At 44.1% G+C, this 18,722-nt stretch overlaps 7 protein-coding genes across 11 annotated transcripts; 3 read left to right on the top strand and 4 right to left on the bottom strand.

Moving 5' to 3' along the window:
* Window positions 1-1,641: 1,641 nt before the first annotated feature.
* On the bottom strand, window positions 1,642-4,111 carry LOC6608220 (mitochondrial sodium/calcium exchanger protein). Of its 3 annotated transcripts, XM_032715043.1 has the most exons (8): window positions 3,855-4,111; window positions 3,573-3,793; window positions 3,190-3,515; window positions 3,060-3,134; window positions 2,484-2,990; window positions 2,285-2,424; window positions 1,981-2,215; window positions 1,642-1,925 (listed from the first exon to the last, which is right to left on the bottom strand). In XM_032715043.1, the coding sequence occupies exons 1-8, from the start codon at window positions 3,927-3,929 to the stop codon at window positions 1,642-1,644; spliced, it is 1,863 nt and encodes a 620-aa protein (XP_032570934.1). In that variant the 5' UTR covers window positions 3,930-4,111. The 3 variants fall into 3 exon arrangements, with proteins under 3 accessions (XP_032570934.1, XP_032570935.1, XP_032570936.1); XM_032715044.1 differs by lacking the exon at window positions 1,642-1,925 and having other exon boundaries at window positions 1,995-2,189; XM_032715045.1 differs by lacking the exon at window positions 1,642-1,925 and having other exon boundaries at window positions 1,995-2,215; window positions 2,480-2,990.
* Window positions 4,112-4,466: 355 nt separating this feature from the next.
* Window positions 4,467-5,103, top strand: LOC6608221 (peptidoglycan-recognition protein SC1a). Its single transcript, XM_002032929.2, has one exon. The coding sequence runs from the start codon at window positions 4,502-4,504 to the stop codon at window positions 5,057-5,059; it is 558 nt and encodes a 185-aa protein (XP_002032965.1). The 5' UTR covers window positions 4,467-4,501; the 3' UTR covers window positions 5,060-5,103.
* A 17-nt stretch (window positions 5,104-5,120) lies between these two features.
* Window positions 5,121-7,915, bottom strand: LOC6608222 (mitochondrial sodium/calcium exchanger protein). The gene is made up of 9 exons (XM_002032930.2): window positions 7,758-7,915; window positions 7,671-7,702; window positions 7,391-7,611; window positions 7,008-7,333; window positions 6,872-6,946; window positions 6,328-6,813; window positions 5,979-6,118; window positions 5,693-5,927; window positions 5,121-5,420 (listed from the first exon to the last, which is right to left on the bottom strand). Exons 1-9 carry the CDS (start codon window positions 7,792-7,794, stop codon window positions 5,137-5,139), a joined length of 1,836 nt encoding a protein of 611 aa, XP_002032966.2. The 5' UTR covers window positions 7,795-7,915; the 3' UTR covers window positions 5,121-5,136.
* Window positions 7,916-8,332: 417 nt separating this feature from the next.
* LOC6608223 (peptidoglycan-recognition protein SC1a) lies at window positions 8,333-8,966 on the top strand. The gene has a single exon (XM_002032931.2). The coding sequence runs from the start codon at window positions 8,370-8,372 to the stop codon at window positions 8,925-8,927; it is 558 nt and encodes a 185-aa protein (XP_002032967.1). The 5' UTR covers window positions 8,333-8,369; the 3' UTR covers window positions 8,928-8,966.
* Window positions 8,967-11,884: 2,918 nt separating this feature from the next.
* LOC6608224 (peptidoglycan-recognition protein SC2) lies at window positions 11,885-12,504 on the top strand. The gene has a single exon (XM_002032932.2). It carries the CDS (start codon window positions 11,904-11,906, stop codon window positions 12,447-12,449), a length of 546 nt encoding a protein of 181 aa, XP_002032968.1. The 5' UTR covers window positions 11,885-11,903; the 3' UTR covers window positions 12,450-12,504.
* Window positions 12,505-13,207: 703 nt separating this feature from the next.
* Window positions 13,208-18,577, bottom strand: LOC6608225 (tetraspanning orphan receptor). 3 transcript variants are annotated; one of them, XM_032715244.1, is made up of 5 exons: window positions 18,455-18,577; window positions 18,008-18,203; window positions 14,765-14,954; window positions 14,568-14,706; window positions 13,629-14,424 (listed from the first exon to the last, which is right to left on the bottom strand). In XM_032715244.1, the coding sequence occupies exons 2-5, from the start codon at window positions 18,179-18,181 to the stop codon at window positions 13,629-13,631; spliced, it is 1,299 nt and encodes a 432-aa protein (XP_032571135.1). In that variant the 5' UTR covers window positions 18,182-18,203; window positions 18,455-18,577. The 3 variants fall into 3 exon arrangements, with proteins under 3 accessions (XP_002032969.1, XP_032571135.1, XP_032571136.1); XM_002032933.2 differs by lacking the exon at window positions 18,455-18,577 and having other exon boundaries at window positions 13,208-14,424; window positions 18,008-18,181; XM_032715245.1 differs by lacking the exon at window positions 18,455-18,577 and having other exon boundaries at window positions 14,777-14,954; window positions 18,008-18,181.
* Window positions 14,965-18,001, bottom strand: LOC116800418 (kelch-like protein 26). The gene has a single exon (XM_032715243.1). The coding sequence runs from the start codon at window positions 16,425-16,427 to the stop codon at window positions 15,075-15,077; it is 1,353 nt and encodes a 450-aa protein (XP_032571134.1). The 5' UTR covers window positions 16,428-18,001; the 3' UTR covers window positions 14,965-15,074.
* Window positions 18,578-18,722: the final 145 nt, after the last annotated feature.

Raw genomic sequence — 18,722 nt, forward strand, 5'->3', positions numbered from 1 at the left:
AAAAGGAGCCATTGGCGATAAGACAGCACAGCACTATAAATAAGTTCATTCATGAGCGATAGTGAATGGGCACGCAAACAGAGGCCTGTCGGTCGCATTTAATCTATTGAACAATAACAAGAACTATTGATAAGGAGCTGAGTATATTTCTGCAGAATTAAATACTAGAATTTGGCATGAGGCCAATCCCGAAGACACATCATTCGAAATCAATTTCCCGTCTTGCATAAACCATCTCTAGCAATCTGGGTGCGATTCCGCACTTGGGCTTTAAATATTTGATGACTTTCACACCGAATCCTGCCAGAACCAAGCCAATAGCACAGAAAAAGGACTTCTCCTTCCGTTTTGCCGTTTTTGCATTCGATTCGGGACTGCGAGTCTATGTAAAAACGTGAAGGAGAATGCAAAACAATTTGGTAACAAGCAAAATGCATCAAATATCATGGCCACGGAGCCCTTCCGAGCTGGGTGAATCGGAATACGAATCGGAATCTCGAGTGGCGAGTGGCGGCGAGGGGCGAAACCAAAGCTGTTGCAAAAACATGTCACATTAAGTGCACAGATAGAGGTTCTGGCGGACGGACTGATGGACGGGTGGACAGATAGACGGGATGTCTGGAGGAAGTTGAGTGCTTTTATTGCTGCCGGAATTCTGCGTGCCATTTGCCTTGGTAGTTGGAGCTGCAAGTTGGCTTCCGCCTTGTCTTTTTCCTTACACTTGAGCCAGCAGCTCTTGTTTATGCAATTGTACTTAAATCCAATGGTTATGTTTCAGCTGCAGTTGCCATAATGGCCGGAATCAAGTGGAATCTACATCTGTAGTCGATATTAATACTGCCCCGGCGAAGCACCGAAAGAATAATCTGCTTCAGATATCTTCCGGTGCAGGGTAAACTTTGAAAACTCCAAAAAAATATTCACATTTTCCCAAGCTTGCGCATCAACTGTTGTAAACCATCAAGTCAGTAATAATAAACTGTACTCTATATTTGTTGAATAACTTTAAAGTTTAAGCTATGAATATATTTGGCATTATCAAAAATATCTTTACACTGCAATAAAACATTCTCTGATCGATTGCCCATGTTTATCTACAAAGCTGAAGTATCAGTTGGAGTATCTTTGGCGCACAAATCACTCGTCCCTTGAAAGTTGACGGGACACCAACCTCCAGCCACTTTAACCGTAATTAACACGGAGCTTTCCCCATCGTTTCGTTGCCATCAGTTTCCCTTCATTATGCAATACGCTTTTATTCTGTGGAAAACTGGAGGGAGAAGTGGAGCGTCGGGACAGGACAGATTGCCAAGGGAGTCTCCTTCTGCATTTCAATGGACCTCTGTCAGTTTTTTGCCTTTTGCCGACGTCTTTCGAAAGCATTTCCTCTAGCAATGCTTGAATCATCATACTTCATTCACTTAATTAGTTAGTACGTTGGCTGACGCAAAACCCCAATTATGTTGGTATTTTTTCAAAGCAATCATATTTGGCAGTACCAGTATCTGATCAAAGCTGAAATAAATCCATGAAATATACTTAGTGCAAACGATACTTGATTAAATATTGTTGAAAGGAGCTATGCTGGTTAAGGAGCTTGCTTCACTTCTATTTATTACAAGACCAAAAGCATATGTAAAATCATATTGGCTTAAAGTGCTCATCTCTGGAAAATTCGTGAACAAGATCCCACTCCACACAGACCGCGTATAAGAGGAACTGCAAGTAAACGAGCCACAGGAAAACTCCAGCGGATCTACGAGCGTGGAAATTGAAGGTGGCACTCCACCACATTGTGGTCACAATGGTTATTACCAGAAAGAGGTAACAGTTGTCGCCCAGATCGCCGTACACCCACGAATTGGCGCCCACTTCGCGAACTCTGTGATTGAATATGAAGGCCAAGCTCATGCTGACCAAAATCGCTGAAATATCGAGTACATATGGTAACCAATAATGCAAAATAGGACTCTTCCTTACCGAAAACTGGACCTCCTATTATGGCGGCGAATGCCATCCGCCCATAGCCCTGCAAGGCCAGCTGGTAATTGGCTATAATGTCCGGAGTGGCATTGGAGACAGCTTCAAAGGTGACCGCCATGAAGCTCTCGGACAGATTGAATACGATGCCCACAATCTCGGAGAGCACTTCCAGTTCTGTCACGGCGAGCCAGAGAGTCACCATGGAACTGAAAAACGTAAGGATAATAAACAGCTAGGAAGGAAGGGTGATACCCATTCGAGTCTAATCAGCACACAGTGGTGCTGCTTTGGGTCTTCTTACGTGGTGATAGCTGGGCGGCACGTCCGTTCGAGAGTGCAGGAAGATCACAATAGCTAGCGGGACTGTCAGGCACGGCGACCACATGGAGACACTGAAGTCGAGGGTTATGTGCCAGCTTTCGTAGACGCTGGACACCCCAGCTGAGGGTCAGCGAGGTTTAGGAATCAAATGCACTTCGGATGTACTTCCGCATACCTACAGTGCACCAGGGTAATGACCACGAATGGGTTCGTCACGATCTGCGTGCAGTTGAGGAGCTTACTCCAGCCGTGCTTGACCTTCTCGTAATCCACCACGGGAATGAAAAGCTGCAGTACGAACACCAGAGGGCACCTGGCAATCAGGTAAATTCGATTGCTCCAACCACCCAGCTGCCATGCCTCTGGATCAACCGGATTGAGGGACTGGAGGAACTCCGTGAAAAGTTGGAGGTTTCTGGGGTTCTCCGAGTCATAAAGCGCTGTGCGATTTGACTCGTAGTCAACGTGTTCGGATCGTCTTTCTGGGATTGGGGTTACAAAGTAGCCACTACTGGTCATATTCGAGAAGTGGTTGCCCGTGTCTCTGGACCGACGATACTTGGTGGTGTCCTTGATCCCAATGTCATCCTGCTCTTCCCAAGAGATCAGCTTTCTTAGCTTTGCATTTATTTCTTTGATTGGTGGAGGAGTTAGGGTTTCCAAATAGTCCAGTTCTCTTCGAAGTTCTGAAGGATAAATGTAATTAGTTGCTATTATAATTAGAGTAATTGAAGAATTATAGGAATATTCCTTACTTCTGATGTAGTATCGCAGCAACGCTAAATCAGCAATATTAATAGCCACATAAACAACGTAAATTACAAAGAGCACTTAAAGTAGGTTTCAGTAATCAGTGAGTCAAACAAACATAAAATAGATTCCTACCTATACCCTCTCCCAGGGTCACTGCTCCCTCCTTGATCATCACAAACCTCAGGACCTCCACACCCAGGAGAAGAAACAGTAGATCTCGCAGAGTGGAATGTCCGTTCATCCTAAAGGGTCTCAGAAAACACACAGTACCTCCACTCAGCAGAATGATGGCCAGAGTATTACCCACAGTTATGGTAAAGATGGGTGCATCGGCCCTCACGGGCATCAGATTAGCTATTATTTCTGGACTGCAGTTACCAAAAGCCAGAAAGGTAACTCCTGCCAGGTACTCATTCATGTGCAGCTTCAGCGAGATAATCTTGAGGACAGGAGAAAAACTGTAGACAGAATTTCGAATGAGCAATCAGAGGAATGTGCACTTTATCCAAACTTACTAGGTACCAATATTGAAGGACATCAGCCAAAGGAACGCCACACATATGAAGGAAAAAAGCAACATAAACAGGACCTCTGTTGCTTTGTCATCGATGTCAATTGAGCAGTACATCATCCTGAAGTAATTGAAAAAGTTTATAATGTGTTTGCAATCACTGGCTTGGGTGGCCATCCTGCAGCGATAGGTGTACGGAAGTCGCATCACGGCCCTACAACTCATCTGTAAGACCCAACAAATGCTATGACCACCAATTTCTCACTTTATTCTCACAGTATCTTACATTCTTGATGAAGTAGTGAAATTCGTGGTCCAGTTCTGTTATGTTATATTTAAGCCTTTTCGTTCGCGCACTCATTGTGGTCAAATCCTTACCTCAAAGTCAAAAGAAAGAGCTCTGAATTAAATTTAGTACTGACGTAAATCGAACAACACTCCTTGACTCCTTGACCGAGTAATCAGAAAAAGGCAAGTGCCTAAAATAATAAATTTAATTTAAATAATAAAAAAAGAAAAAAATAATAATATAAATTGAATAATGTTAATTGAGTTTACAAATTTTTAAATATATATTTATATATATATATTTTTTATTGCCTCAAGTAGAGTGTCAAAAAACACCCGAGTGCCTAGACACCCAGTGTTTAGTTCTCTGGTGTCAACCGCAGCCCATTGAGAAAGCACATATTTAAAAGAGCCAACTTTATAAAACCTGAATAAATCAACACCAGAAGATTGCGATAGTGACGAGGCTCTCGCCAAGGGTCTTCCCCCAATATGAACCTAAGCATGTGCCATCGACGGGGGCCGTAAATTAGCCATGAACCACCAGATAAGATGGCAACCCATACGCATAGCTGATGGCTATATAAGCGCCACGACGACCCACGATCTCCATCAAGCGATCGTCAACTATTACAGCTGGTAATCATGGTTTCCAAAGTGGCTCTCCTCCTCGCCGTCCTGGTCTGCAGCCAGTATATGGCCCAGGGCGTCTACGTCGTCTCCAAGGCGGAGTGGGGTGGTCGCGGCGCCAAATGGACCGTTGGCCTGGGCAACTACCTCAGCTACGCCATCATTCACCACACCGCCGGCTCCTACTGCGAAACCCGTGCCCAGTGCAACGCCGTGCTGCAGAGCGTCCAGAACTACCACATGGACTCCCTGGGCTGGCCCGACATCGGCTACAACTTCCTGATCGGCGGAGACGGCAACGTGTACGAGGGACGTGGCTGGAACAACATGGGTGCCCACGCCGCCGAGTGGAACCCCTACAGCATCGGCATTAGCTTCCTGGGCAACTACAACTGGGACACCTTGGAGCCGAACATGATCTCCGCCGCCCAGCAGCTGCTCAACGACGCCGTCAACCGTGGCCAGCTCAGCTCCGGCTACATCCTGTACGGCCATCGCCAGGTCAGCGCCACCGAGTGCCCCGGCACCCACATCTGGAACGAGATCCGCGGCTGGTCCCACTGGTCTGGCTAGGTCCTTGACACGAACCACAATCAATAAAGTTAAACGCACCGTAATCTTGTTGTTTGTCTTGACAATACATTGCTTTATTAGGCAGTCGGGCGAATCTGAATATTGTCTTGGAAACCATGGACCCACTGCAACTCAATGGCAGTTGTGTAAACTAGGAACAGCACGAATAGGGACCACATGAACAGCCCAGCGGATCGGCGGGCAACAAAGTTGAAGGTGAGGCTCCACCACAAGGTGGTTGTGATGGTTATCACCAGGAATATGTAGATGGTTACACCGTCATCTCCATACAAGACTACTTGACCGTGGGAGTTGATTTTCTTCTGCAACACCAATTCAATGCCCACGTTGACCACCAAACCTGCGGAAAAAGACTATTTTACTTATGACCTCTATAATGACCTTAAAGCAGAAAAATGTTTTAACACTACTTTTAACGCTATTACCATACAATTATTTAAGTTAAAGGTCAATTGTGCCTTAAATTCTGTTTGGCATCAGGCTACTAAAGCGCCATCTGCTGGAGCAGATGGGCTTGATTCCTAGAGATTGGTTTTCTTAGATTTGGAAACACATTTTAGATGCTGACAATAGACATTGGATAGTCTAGCATTATCGACTTTCACCACTAACTATAAACTGAACCACCGATGATGGCGCCAAAAGCCATCTTTCCGTATCCATGCTTGGCGAGATGTCTATAGGCTATAAAGTCAGCCGCGGCAGCGGACACCGAGTTGAAGGTGATGCTCATGTAGGAGGGGGCCAGATCAAAGACAACTCCAATGATGGATATCAGCGCATCCATTTCCCAGGCACAAATCCAACAGAATATGATCACGGTGGAGATTGTAAGCGCGCAGTAAACCTGTCGGAGTTTAAGGGTATTTGATGGCTTCTCTAAAAAAATCGATCTTACCGAGTGATAAAACGGCGGGATGTCAGTGCGCGAGTGCACGAATACAACTATTGCCAGGGGCATCGTTACCAGTAGTGACCATATAGCCATCCGGAACTGAGGAACGTAATACCATTCCGCGTATTTGTGCACCAGCATAGCTAGGGGATGGTAAAATAACACGAACTTAGAATAAAATTATTTTAAATTGAAATAAATAGGTATATATTAACTAAAACATAAATTTGGTATGATGCATTCGATTACAGAAAAGTAACCATTTTGAGTAAGTTTTAAAACAAACCGATAACCAATCGATTGGCAACTACTGTGTCATCAACTCATTGCCTATTTCTCTGCGCCTACGTACTCTCAACTAGTGCGAAGATCACGAATGGAGTCAGGACGATCTGTAAGCAGTTGAGCATCTTGCTCCAACCGTGCTTGACCAGCTGGTAGTCCACCAATGGAACCACCAAATGGAGCATCAGAGTGACCGGGGCCTTGAGGATTTGCAAAACGCGTGCACAGGTACCACTGAGGTACCATCCCTCTGAGTCGATCGGATTGATGGCATGGAGGAACTCGCTGAAGAGAAACAGATTTTTCGGATTTGCTTTGCTGTGGAGAATTCTTCGGTTGGTTTCCACGTCGACCTCCTTGTGATGAATCAAGGGCTTGGGTGTAACAAAGAAGCCTGCGTTGTATGTTCGCTTGCGATATAATTTAGACTCAAGGATTTGGATTTCGTCGTCCTGCTGTAAATTGTTCAAGCGAACAATCTTTTCAGTCAATATAAGATCATGTTCCCGGGATGACGGTGATTGTCTTAACACTTCAATATCCGCTCGAAGTTCTTAAAAATGCAATTTTAAAATATTACTTGAAGTTATTAGCCACTCACTTCTACTCACTTCTTATTGCGTAACGTAGGAGGATCAGATCGACTATGTTTATTAGCAGGTATATCGGATAGATAATCAGTAGGACTGGAAACGTCAAATATAAATGGATTCTTAATGTGTTTAAATGGTTATCAAGTAAACTCACTGGCACCCTTTATCCATGGCGCTAGAGCAGTCTCTTTCATGAAGAATCTCACCAGCTCCACGATTAGCAGGAGGAACAATAGATCCCTGAAGATACTGTGACCATTCATCCTAAAAGGCCGAATAAAGCACACCGCTCCTCCGCTCAAGCAAATTATCGTTAGGGCATTGGCCATGGCTATGTTGAAGGTGAGACCCTCCAGCCTGGCAGGTGAAAGGTTGACCAGGAGATCGGGTGTGGAGTTGGCCACGCCCACGAGCACCACGCCCGCCATGTACTCGTTGATCCTCATTTTCAGAGCAGCGATCTTGAGTGTTGGTGCAAAGCTGCGAGGATTTGGGGGTCAGCAGATCCCTGAAGACACTGCTTGCTCATAAACTTACTAGTCGTTGACGCCCTCGTAGAGGATGCAAAGGAAGAAGCAGTAGATTAGTGCAAACAAGAGCATCACCACTATTTCCGTGATTTTATTGTCGATCTTGAAGGAGCAGTACATCATAACATAGTAGTTGAAGAAGTTGGTGATGTATTTGCAGTCGTCGATTTTTGTGGCCATTTCGCAACGATGGAGGTAATTGAAGTGCATCACCGCCAAGCAGCTCACCTGGAATTTTGTTGGATTTTATGTTGTGTGTGCAAAAAAAGGTTCTTTAGCATACTTACATTTTGCATAAAATCACTCCCATTAAGGAAGCCTGTTAATTCAAAAATATGTTGGTTAAAATCTCACTAGAAGGACATCGTACTTACTATAGGGGCTTGTATTTATTACATATTTTAAGGACATAGTGGTTTTCAATTAATTTATCTTTCAGATATTATTTCCAAAACCATAAAGGACTGCTTGACATAGATCGTATAACCAACTTGTACATTTTTCGAATTCAGTTCATACTGCGAATAGTACGGGGAACAGCTATTTGAAAATGGTGCCTGGAAGTATGCAATTCTCGCCATACGTCTCAATATCTTTGAAAACTTACCTTTACCTTTACATAATTCTGGACCACTGTTGAAATATGCTAAATATAATTAAATTTAATTTTCCAAAAAATACTTTTCTGACTTACTTTTGTGAGAAGATCGCCAACTGTAAGCGGAGAATTATGCGCGAGTCGATCCGTCAAAGGTGATAAGGACCCACCAAAAAAATGATCGTATAAATCAAAATCACCAGATTGTGACGAAGCTCTAGTAAGGTGCTTCCCCCAACACGAATCTGAGCAAGTGCCATCGATTGGCGTTGTAAATCAATTATACGCTACCCGATAAGGAGCGATTTCTGACCACAGTTTGCTTTATAAGCGCCCCGGAGACCCACGATCTCCATCAAGCGATCGTCAACTATTACAGCTGCTAATCATGGTTTCAAAAGTGGCTCTCCTCCTCGCCGTCCTGGTCTGCAGCCAGTATATGGCCCAGGGCGTCTACGTCGTCTCCAAGGCGGAGTGGGGTGGTCGCGGCGCCAAATGGACCGTTGGCCTGGGCAACTACCTCAGCTACGCCATCATCCACCACACCGCCGGCTCCTACTGCGAGACCCGTGCCCAGTGCAACGCCGTGCTGAAGAGCGTCCAGAACTACCACATGGACTCCCTGGGCTGGCCCGACATCGGCTACAACTTCCTGATCGGCGGAGACGGCAACGTGTACGAGGGACGTGGCTGGAACAACATGGGTGCCCACGCCGCCGAGTGGAACCCCTACAGCATCGGCATTAGCTTCCTGGGCAACTACAACTGGAACACCTTGGAGCCGAACATGATCTCCGCCGCCCAGCAGCTGCTCAACGACGCCGTCAACCGTGGCCAGCTCAGCTCCGGCTACATCCTGTACGGCCATCGCCAGGTCAGCGCCACCGAGTGCCCCGGCACCCACATCTGGAACGAGATCCGCGGCTGGTCCCACTGGTCTGGTTAGAGTGGTTCCTGAAAACGTAATAAAATTGTTTGAAAGATATAATAGCGAAATCTATTCTTTCGGCGATTGATTTGAATGCAGTCGTTTAAATGGCAAACAAGGGGAAATCCAATTGCAAACTCCTGCTCCTATTATCCATCTATCTTCGTTTTGCAACTGAACGCTCATGTTCAGCTGTCAAAGTTATTCAATCCCTCCATCTTAAAATTTATAAAAGAATAAGGATGTGTGCCTGCCCAGGAAGTTACAGAACCTCGTCCAAACTCTTTTTTTTTCCTCGAACTTGAAGCATTTTAGTTATTTCTTTCAAGGAAAGCCAAAACGGCTGGTACAAAAATGTAAAATTAACTTTCAAAACCGGACTGGGATATTAAATACCGCCAAAAGCAGCGGTCAACTTCACAATCGGTCGCAGACCAGAGCCAACTATTTGCCACTTGAACCGCAGTCTCATTAACGACATCCTCGTTAACAAAGTTGCTCTGAATGGGTTTCAGTTGTTTTTGTGCTTAATAACTTGCTTAAGCTTTCAGTTTTTAAGTTCACCTCCGTCCTGCCACAAGGAAAGCACTTGGTGGCACTCGGTTGGTTGGACAAAGTGGATTGACAAAGTGGTTCCAGCCCAACGCACTCACCTTGCTGTCCCTCTGCAGGTCCTTCGAGCTGCAGATTATTACAGTATTTTTACTTCCGTGATTACCTGTTACTTATCAAGATTTACGGGCTCTGTCTGGTCATTGGAAAGGGAAATTTCTGCAAGTCAGCTAACTCAACTTGTGGCTGATAAGATGAACTATAGTTCTGTAATGCCCCCTTTTAATCAGTTGTTTAACATATACAACAATTTAGTTATAACTAAATACGTTATATTACTCAGCTCAGGAAGTACAAACCATTTTAAATAGTTAACCTAAAATATCCTTAAAGAGTTGGAAATACTACATACGGAAATCCGGACGGACATACGGACGTACGGACGGCTGGACAGAGGGACGAAAATATGGTCGGAAACGCTTTACCCCTTTTACACAACTTAACCTTAGATTGTAGTAAATCGATGTTTCTGTAATCAAACAATAGTGTTCTTTAAAGATAATGATACTTGTAGTCGCATGGTCTCCATCGAAGTTTCTAATTTCTTTTTGCTACCCACGAATGAAGGTCCGATAAGGTTTGCCTCATCGAAGTCTTATTGGATCTACGTCATCCCCACTCAATGGGGAAAATAGTATAACCATTATCTTGTGGAACGCGTTTAAAATAGGCGCGTATATATGGCGGCGCTGCTAATGATCATTAATCCAATAAATAAAAGAATGCCCATTGTTTGCGACTCTGATTAAAAAATAATAATATTTTGGTCCGTGCCGTTTATTGATCCATATCAGCCACTTATAATCCGTACTCATAATTTTTAAAACACTTATAAGTAAGTACGGAAAAAATCAAATCAATTCCGATAAGAGGGGTAAAAATGGCTGAATATAATTTATACAAGAACTTTTTGAATAGTCGTATGATGCTCTCAGCACGAGAACATTAGCCAATTGAGTTGAATTAAAACGAAAGTTCGTTATTTCACAAAAATTTTGTCTAGAACCAGGTATTGACCCTGTTTTTATTTTGGTTGTCACAAAACATCAAATTTTAAAGCCCTTATAAATAATACATAACACAGGGCTAGTTTTGTTGACACAAAAATCAGTTTTTCTTTGATTAAGGTAAATGTAAAATTTAAATTTACATGGACTTTCTGATTTTTCCATAAGTCTTTAACGCTTATGGCACCGAAAGCTTTCAGGACTTGACTATCCAAACTCAAAGCTTTTTTAGCGTAAAAAGTTATTATCAAATTATGGGTTTTTGGATATCTAAGCCTATAAAATACCTTGTTTGGAGAGTAGTCACATTTATCCACTAGAATAAATTAAAATGTTTACATACACTTTCTATAAAGTCCATTAAATGCCACGTCCTATAAAGTTTCAAATGCTATAAAGCTCTAAAGCTTGGAATTTGGTGCAAATTATTCAAATGAAAGCATCAATAAATAATGTAAAGAATGTTTTATTACTTCTGCCGATAAATAAAAGTTAAAAAGCGATTAGTGTAAAAAGCTACAGTTTTTGAAAATTAGTGTTGTGGTTTTTCCCTGAAGCTTTCCTATTTTAAAAAATGTCAAATGTCATATAACCATTAATTCTGGAGTGAAAGGGCGTACTAGATTCTTTGAAAATAAAGTAACAGGTAGAAGGAAGAGATATCAACCTCTATCCGAGTCGACCTGGCCATGTCCATAAGAATCCCAAGATCTCGGGAAATACAGAAGCAAGAATGTTGAGATTGCGCGTTCGGAATCTAGTGACGCCTACGCTGTGCAAGTTTTTTTCAGAACGTTGACACGCCCACGTTAAAACCCACAAGCACAAGCATTGTCTATCGATTCCAAAAGTATTTTAAAGTGTTCACCTTTTGTTGAGTATCTGTTAGATACTCGACTTCAACATGCTCTCTTCATGTATTTATAATTTACTTAATAAGTAGAGTTTCCAATAAAAATGAATTAAAGAGAGCTAATTCTTGGTTTGTCGAAAGTGATACTTTCCTAATTAAAATTGAAAATAACCTCAGCCGAGGAATTTTCAAAAAGCTCTTAGACAACAATAAACGCTTTGTGAATCAGGTAATTCTACTACTACTACAGGTATTCCCAATGCTTTGATAGGTCTTAGGCTGCACAATATATTGCCTCTTCTTGGACAAATTAATTAATGCCACTTGGGCTGATTGGATCGAGATTGGGTCTCCGTCATCGACGTATCAGGATCTGGCCGGCAGATAGCCCTCCTATCAGATGGAAGCACACGACCCGGACTGTAGCCCGAACCTGGCACATCGGCCCGCAGGCGATAAGCTGGAGCGGTCGAAGTATATAAGGTCCGATCGGACGACAGGCCGCACAATCGATTCGCAACCATGGCAAACAAAGCTCTCGTCCTCCTGGCCGTGCTCTTCTGCGCCCAAGCCGTTCTCGGCGTGACCATAGTCTCCAAGTCAGAGTGGGGTGGTCGTTCCGCCACGAGCAAGACCTCGCTGGCCAGCTACTTGAGCTATGCCGTGATCCACCACACCGCTGGAAACTACTGCAGCACCAAGGCCGCCTGCATCACCCAGCTGAAGAACATCCAGGCCTACCACATGGACTCCCTGGGCTGGGCCGATATCGGCTACAACTTCCTGATCGGCGGAGACGGCAACGTGTACGAGGGTCGTGGCTGGAACGTCATGGGTGCTCACGCCACCAACTGGAACTCCAAGTCCATTGGCATCTCCTTCCTGGGCAACTACAACACCAACACCCTCACCTCTGCTCAGATAACCGCTGCCAAGGGTCTGCTCTCCGACGCCGTCAGTCGCGGCCAGATCGTTTCCGGATACATCCTGTACGGACATCGCCAGGTCGGAACGAGATCCGCACCTGGTCCAACTGGAAGGCTTAAGAGCACTAAGGAAATGCAGTAAAAAAATAAAAATCAGTTCCAATAAAATCTTAAGACTACAATCGCACACAATAATATAGACTCGGGTATTTTTTTCCGGGGAATTATTTCTTGGGAACACCTACGAATCGTATTATTAGTCATCACTTAATATGTGCATACATATATGTAATGATCGGAAATTTTTATGTAGCTTCTTTCCACAATAAACAATCAAAAGAAAATGTATAATTGGAATGAAATCTCTCTGGATGTTGATAATAGAATATTATCTTGTTTAAACTTAATAGTAGAGGCCAAGGTCATTTTGCTTCTGCAGCATCACGCCCCAATAAAAATATAGATCAACATTCCAATTCTATTGGAATTATTTATTTTATTGGTTATATAAACCAAATAAAATAAATATCAACATTCCAACTCTATTGAAGAAAACTAATTCCCAAATGGAATTAGGGTTTCAGCTGAAATTGGAAATGATATTATAATGTTCTTTAAATTAAAATCAAGTCGCAAACACAAATTAAATATAAACTAATTTTTATTCGAATATCTTCGCATATTTAGTACACAGTATACATTTAGATGTTGTACACACATAAAACTTTACTGTTGCTGTTAATATCATCATAATTAATGGATTATGTCTGCCTGTGCTCTGAATTCAGTACACGGTATTCAATATGTATAGTCTTACGAGATAGCTTAAAACAAAGAACATCGTAAAGGTGTCTCAATGCCAGCGACACTCTCTGGTAACAACTACTTGGGCCTACACTATCCGAACTTCTCAGTCTAGTTCGGGCCAAATGAAAAACGTTCTAACAGATTGTTGCAGCTAAGACCGGGTCAGATGCGGCCGAAAAGGAATTGATGCTTTCCTTGCCAGCATCACAATATGTTTTTGGTTTTAATGCTTTTGTTTACTAAATAAGCAGCAACTAGAGCGTCTTAGTTGTACGTTAAACAACAATAATGAGCGATGGCTAATAGCGAAAACTTGTTTGCGTTTCGTTTTTCTAAAAACAGTGTTCAATACATTGAAGCAACCATTAAGACCGTGTATGTGTGCCTGGGAATGATAGCTGCGAGATGAGGGACCAGAAACCAGATCATCTGGGCAAGAAGAGGATGGGAGAGGGGTGGTCACCGCTGATCACTACCCACTCGCCATGAGAAGCAATCTTATCGAAAGTACAGCTTAAGCCTGGCTTTCGTCGCGTCCGCCGAATACTTGTCCCGGGATGTTTGGCTGGCGATGCAGCGGCGACTGCGATGGCACTTGCACCTGGGCATCGGCAACGTCGTTGTAGGGCGGAGGAGGCGGAATGCCACCGATTACATCAACGCCAGCGTCAATAACCTCCAAATCGTCAGCTTCCTCGTCGACATTAGCGTTTACAGCTGCATCGCTGCGGCGCATTGGCGGCGTATTGGCATTGACATGCATAGTGTTGTTGTTGTTCGGCTGATCATTGTTATTATCCATGTTGTCATCCGTGTTGGAGGCTACGTTCGCGGTAGTGGCTGCTCCAAGGGCCACGAAGAGTGGGGCTACCGAAGGATTAACCTCCGCACCTCCAGCAGCTGCGTCTTCTCCTTCTTCGTAGTTTGACATGGCCACCTGATAAGATGGCGGTGGTGCCTGCTTCAAGTACTGGGCAATCGCTTCATCGTAATTGGGCAACAGAGTGGAGTAAGACCGCTCTTCGGCACCAAAGGTTCCGCCTACACTGTGGACTCCAGTCGGTGGCTCCAGGAAGGGGAACAGGGTGCGAACGTGTTGCTGACGGAGCGTCAAGTACTTGTAGCAGCGCCAAACGATACCAATGCAATAGGCCTTTAGAAACACAATACAGATGAATACGACCAGGACTACAACAACAAGCTCCTCGGGCGGTAGTTCCAGCAGCTTCTCGCGCCAGGGCAAGCGATGCGACTCGGCAATGATGCTGTGAATGGCCTGCAGGTAGCACAGATATCCAGCGGCGGTAAGACTATAAAAACGAACAATGCATAAGTATATTAATCTCCCTTCTAAGGGAGTCCCAGAAACCTCTAGTGATTTCAGAAGGCTATTTTCGCGGTAGCGGTTTAAATCTGTTGAGGTCTCTGTAACTCCACCGATTGTAATCCTTACGTTGTAATGGCGAAATCAAACAACTGCAGACAGAAGAACGGCAACAGGTGGGAGGGTTTTCCCTTGATTGTTCCGTAGATCATCATCAGCGTGATGGCTATCATGCAGGTGCATACCAGTCCGCCCATATCGAAGTTCTCTGCAGGAGAAAATGGATATTTAAATGCGTTGCGGAACTTGCTCTCTCCACTGCTTACGGTAACGCTTACGATAGTTGAGGGAGTGGTCACGGTAGGCGTAGGGCGGTTCGACCTTGCTAAGGGGCGTGGGTAGGGCCGGTGCACTTAGATCCACGGTGTAGTCGTGGGTGCCGCCTTCCAGTTCGTCCATCATCTCCGGATTGCGCCATATGACCGCTAGAACGCTTAGCGCCAAGATGTTCAAGAACTGAAAATAAAGGTAGGCGGTTTTACTTACTAAAATAATGAAATTGTTTAATTGCACAGGGAGTCATACATATATAAGTAGAAATATATATTTTACAAGTTCTACAACCAACGTGGAGACTTAACGGTTGGGCTTAGTTAAATCAGACTTCTTTGCCTGGCAACTGAAGCAAACATTGCTGGCATCTACTGGTTCCAAAGATTTCCAATAATCCCGGTGCTGGCGTTGCGTGTAATTAAGATATTCAAGGAACGCGTCGTAGGTTAAGTCCAGCGTGTTAATGCATTGCATTCGATGATGATAGGGACATTTCCGGTCGTATATCCAGGTGCGTTGCACGGGTGGCTTTACGCAAGTCTTATGCAAATACTGCTTAAAGGCCTCTCGATCTTTTCCATAAAACATCCGCGTGGTCGTGTACGCGATGCCTTCATGAATGGCTTGGCGCACAATTGGCTGCGCTACGATTCTCCCCACCCCCACAGATGTGACATCCGGTTTCTGCAAACGGATGAGCAACCACGGCGGGATTAGTCCAAAACGTATGCTGGATACAACATCCGTTACGTTTTCCTGTCTTTGAGGCCAGTGGTGGCTTAGCCACCGAGCGGCTGCCATGAAGACCTCCATCTCCGTATTCACGCCTATCAGATCCGATTGGATCAGCAATAGCATTGATTTAAGTGGCAGTCTCAAAAACTCTTTCGATGCCACCAGCGTGAGAAAAAACTTTGAGACGCGCTGAAGATATTGCAAATGGATGACCTCAAGTTTCAGTATTTTCGCCTCAAAGTACAGCATCGCAGCGGAGTCCTCAGTGAATCCATGATCGAGGCAATACTTGCACTGCCTGACCAACTGTGGAATCTCCAGAAAATTTGCAGCGTGGAAAACCTCCAGAAGACCGAGTCGAGGCAGGATTGGCGTGTCCTCGATCATCCATTCGTATATTAGGCCAAAGGAGCGTGGCGTAATCATCATTTCGGGCAGGTCCACGCTCAGATCATTGCCCATATCGCGAAACATTCGCGAAAAACTCTGTAAGACCATCAGATGCACGGGATGCCTCGTCTTTCCTATGGTGATCTCAGAATTGGTCTTTTTACGTTGCTTTACAAGGCTCACAACCTCTTGGTATAAATTGAGCTTCCCTTTTAGAGTCTTACTAATTTTCGATTTCTTTAAAAGCCCAGCTGTCGAGTAGCCCAATGAGAATAGTGTACGCTCTTTAAGGGCGTTGAAAGCGTCAGTCTGGATATTTAGCTCAGAGAGGGACGAGCAATTGATGGCAGTTGTATTGATGAACAAATCCTTTAGCTCATCATTCATCTCCTGTATCTCTTCTTGCTCCTCCCCCGATTCGACATCCTTAGTCGCCTTAAGAGCATAGCTGCGCAGGTTGAATTTCTCTGAGGAACCAATGTCAATAGGACAAGAACTGCCTTCCGGAAATGTGTATTCTGCGTGGGGCATTGCATTCGAATCTCGCAAATGCCTTCACCAGTTGGACAGCTTCCTCCGGATGGAATTTCATTGGAAGTTGTGGGGAATGTAGACTTTTGTGTGAGCAGAACAATATTTATAAAAATGTGAATAAGCTGTGAAACGTCACAAACGAAGCAAAGATTCCCAAGGATCACGAGGGGGACTTCAATGATAGCTCAACATTTAAAAGTATTTCGAGTGCGTTAGCAGGTGTATGGGGTTCGCTCATGAAGATAAGCTCGCAAAAAAGATGATAAGAAAGCTTCGCCTGATTTGATTTGCAACCTGTGTGCTGATAGATGACAGCTGAATTAACAATTCTCAGATTTATGGCAGCTCACTTCAGATTGTTGTTCCAGAAGAATATATCTTTCTTACCAAAAAGCAAGAGTAAACCACCACAAGAGTAAATATTTTCGCATCACTTGTCGAGTACGTGTAGTTATTAAAAATAACTTCAACGCTCATGTTTCTGGTTGCTATTTGCTCAGATGGCTGCCGTTGGATATCCGATTCGGTATCTAAGTATCTCAGGTTGAAGGCCTTGCAACGACCCTAGATGCGGCAACTTGCCATCTTTAGTTTAATTATTCATCAGAAATCCATCATGAAATTTAATCTGCAGTGCGCCGCAGTATATCAACAATTGTCACTCTGGGGATGAGTCAACCAACCGAGCAACCTTCGATTTGCGGATTGCTTTGTTTTTCAAGCCTCTAACGCTATGCATATCTACAAAATGTAAACAAAGAAACCCTTGAGATTGGACAGATTAGGGAAGATAACTCCACTGCGGTCCGCACCGTAATCAACCCATGTGACGGAGTTTTCTACTGGAAAACGTGACCTGATCAATTCATAAAGAAAGTAGCGGACCAGTGTAAAATACACACGGATAGCGAAGTGAGACAAATACTATTAACCAAGGGTTTTTGCTCAACGACTCAAATTTTTTATTGGTCGCAGTTTCGCACTCTCTTAAGGGCAGAGTACTCTCTTTCATTTTCAGAAGAGACGTCAAAGGTTTCTGGGTTACCTAAAACATTGATAACAAGACTGAAAATACTGCACTGTGCACATTTCTATGAATTTCTATGTATTATTTTTTAGTCTATAAAACTAAACTTTATGAAACTTATAAAAATTCGACAATGCTTTACATTTCTCCAAGTGTAGCGATTGCTTATGCGAAGTCAGATCTTGTGAAAGGTTAGTTTCGGACAATGGACATGGGATGTGGAAACTTCCGCAGTGGAACCTATGGCAGAAATAAGTTATGGCAAAAGGCCCAGATGATAGTAGTTAAATTTGATCAGATGACGCAGCAGCGGCCAATCAGCCACCCATTGACGTCACAGGCGGGGAAAGTGCAGAGTTGGCTCGTCTTCGCAAAGTTTTGCAGGCATTGGCTGATTGATTTTTCCCTTGCGTGACACTGAGCAGGGTCAAAGGTTTTTCGCAAATGCCGCAGGACTGCATGCGTGGGTGTACCTCGATATACACACACGCATGTATGTGTCCACCGTGTACTGGAAAGGGTTAATGGGTACCCCGCTTGGTGCACTTACCAGGTGCCACAATCCGATCATCAAGGTGGCCGTGTGGACATGCAGGCCGAAGCAGCAGGTGAACTCCTTCAGGTGACGGTTTCCGGTGCTGCTGCTACTTCCGGCGGTACCATTGTTGTTGTTGCTGTGGAGCTGGTTGCGTTGGGGACCCATCTTGAGGTGGATCCTGAACATTGCACGCCCCACGAAACTGCGCCTGTGGAAAATGAATGCGAAAACGAAAGCGATAACGATAACGAGTGCAGAAAACAATCAGCAATTGTGGGTGTTTTATTCCTCCCACGGATGGGTGTGTGTGTATATGTGTGTTTAGGTGTAGGTGTGTGTTGCATCTACGCGTATGTATGTATGCATTTCTATTTATGTGTGCCACTTTTTCACGGCTGCTGCTTTGACCTTTTGCACTACTAATTCGGCAATTGACTCACTCTCCCTTATAAGGCGTACCTTTGATTTGTGGGCCAATGCAACTTGCACTGGTTTTCAACTCCGATTTATATATGCAGCTCTCGATGTATTCAATTTTATTTAACTGCTGCGCAGCACAGAAGACCCGTGAGCACTAATCTCTGAAAGTGGTAAAATGCCGCGCGACACGGTCACACTGACATTATGCGTTTTGCAGAGCGGTAACGTTTATACGAGTCATGATCATGATTTTATACAATCATTTTTAAATTAGTTGTCATGTTGGATGTTCAAGTGTTAAACAACA

The sequence above is a fragment of the Drosophila sechellia genome, chromosome 2R, assembly GCF_004382195.2.
Source record: "Drosophila sechellia strain sech25 chromosome 2R, ASM438219v1, whole genome shotgun sequence".
Lineage (NCBI taxonomy): Eukaryota > Metazoa > Arthropoda > Insecta > Diptera > Drosophilidae > Drosophila > Drosophila sechellia.

Bases quoted from the DNA above. Each gene is read 5' to 3' on its own strand.
- LOC6608220 (XM_032715043.1), bottom strand. From the start codon at position 3,929: ATGAGTGCGCGAACGAAAAGGCTTAAATATAACATAACAGAACTGGAC. The intron at 3,794-3,854 runs GTAAGATACTGT...TGGGTCTTACAG, and splicing joins TTCACTACTTCATCAAGAAT to ATGAGTTGTAGGGCCGTGAT. The intron at 1,926-1,980 runs GTAAGGAAGAGT...TCGATATTTCAG, and splicing joins AATAGGAGGTCCAGTTTTCG to CGATTTTGGTCAGCATGAGC.
- LOC6608221 (XM_002032929.2), top strand. From the start codon at position 4,502: ATGGTTTCCAAAGTGGCTCTCCTCCTCGCCGTCCTGGTCTGCAGCCAG.
- LOC6608222 (XM_002032930.2), bottom strand. From the start codon at position 7,794: ATGTCCTTAAAATATGTAATAAATACAAGCCCCTATA. The intron at 7,703-7,757 runs GTAAGTACGATG...TTGAATTAACAG, and splicing joins AATAAATACAAGCCCCTATA to GCTTCCTTAATGGGAGTGAT. The intron at 5,928-5,978 runs GTAAGATCGATT...AAACTCCGACAG, and splicing joins TCCCGCCGTTTTATCACTCG to GTTTACTGCGCGCTTACAAT.
- LOC6608223 (XM_002032931.2), top strand. From the start codon at position 8,370: ATGGTTTCAAAAGTGGCTCTCCTCCTCGCCGTCCTGGTCTGCAGCCAG.
- LOC6608224 (XM_002032932.2), top strand. From the start codon at position 11,904: ATGGCAAACAAAGCTCTCGTCCTCCTGGCCGTGCTCTTCTGCGCCCAA.
- LOC116800418 (XM_032715243.1), bottom strand. From the start codon at position 16,427: ATGCCCCACGCAGAATACACATTTCCGGAAGGCAGTTCTTGTCCTATT.
- LOC6608225 (XM_002032933.2), bottom strand. From the start codon at position 18,181: ATGTTCAGGATCCACCTCAAGATGGGTCCCCAACGCAACCAGCTCCAC. The intron at 14,955-18,007 runs GTAAGTGCACCA...CTTTATTTTCAG, and splicing joins TGATCGGATTGTGGCACCTG to TTCTTGAACATCTTGGCGCT. The intron at 14,707-14,764 runs GTAAGCAGTGGA...TTTCTCCTGCAG, and splicing joins CAACTATCGTAAGCGTTACC to AGAACTTCGATATGGGCGGA.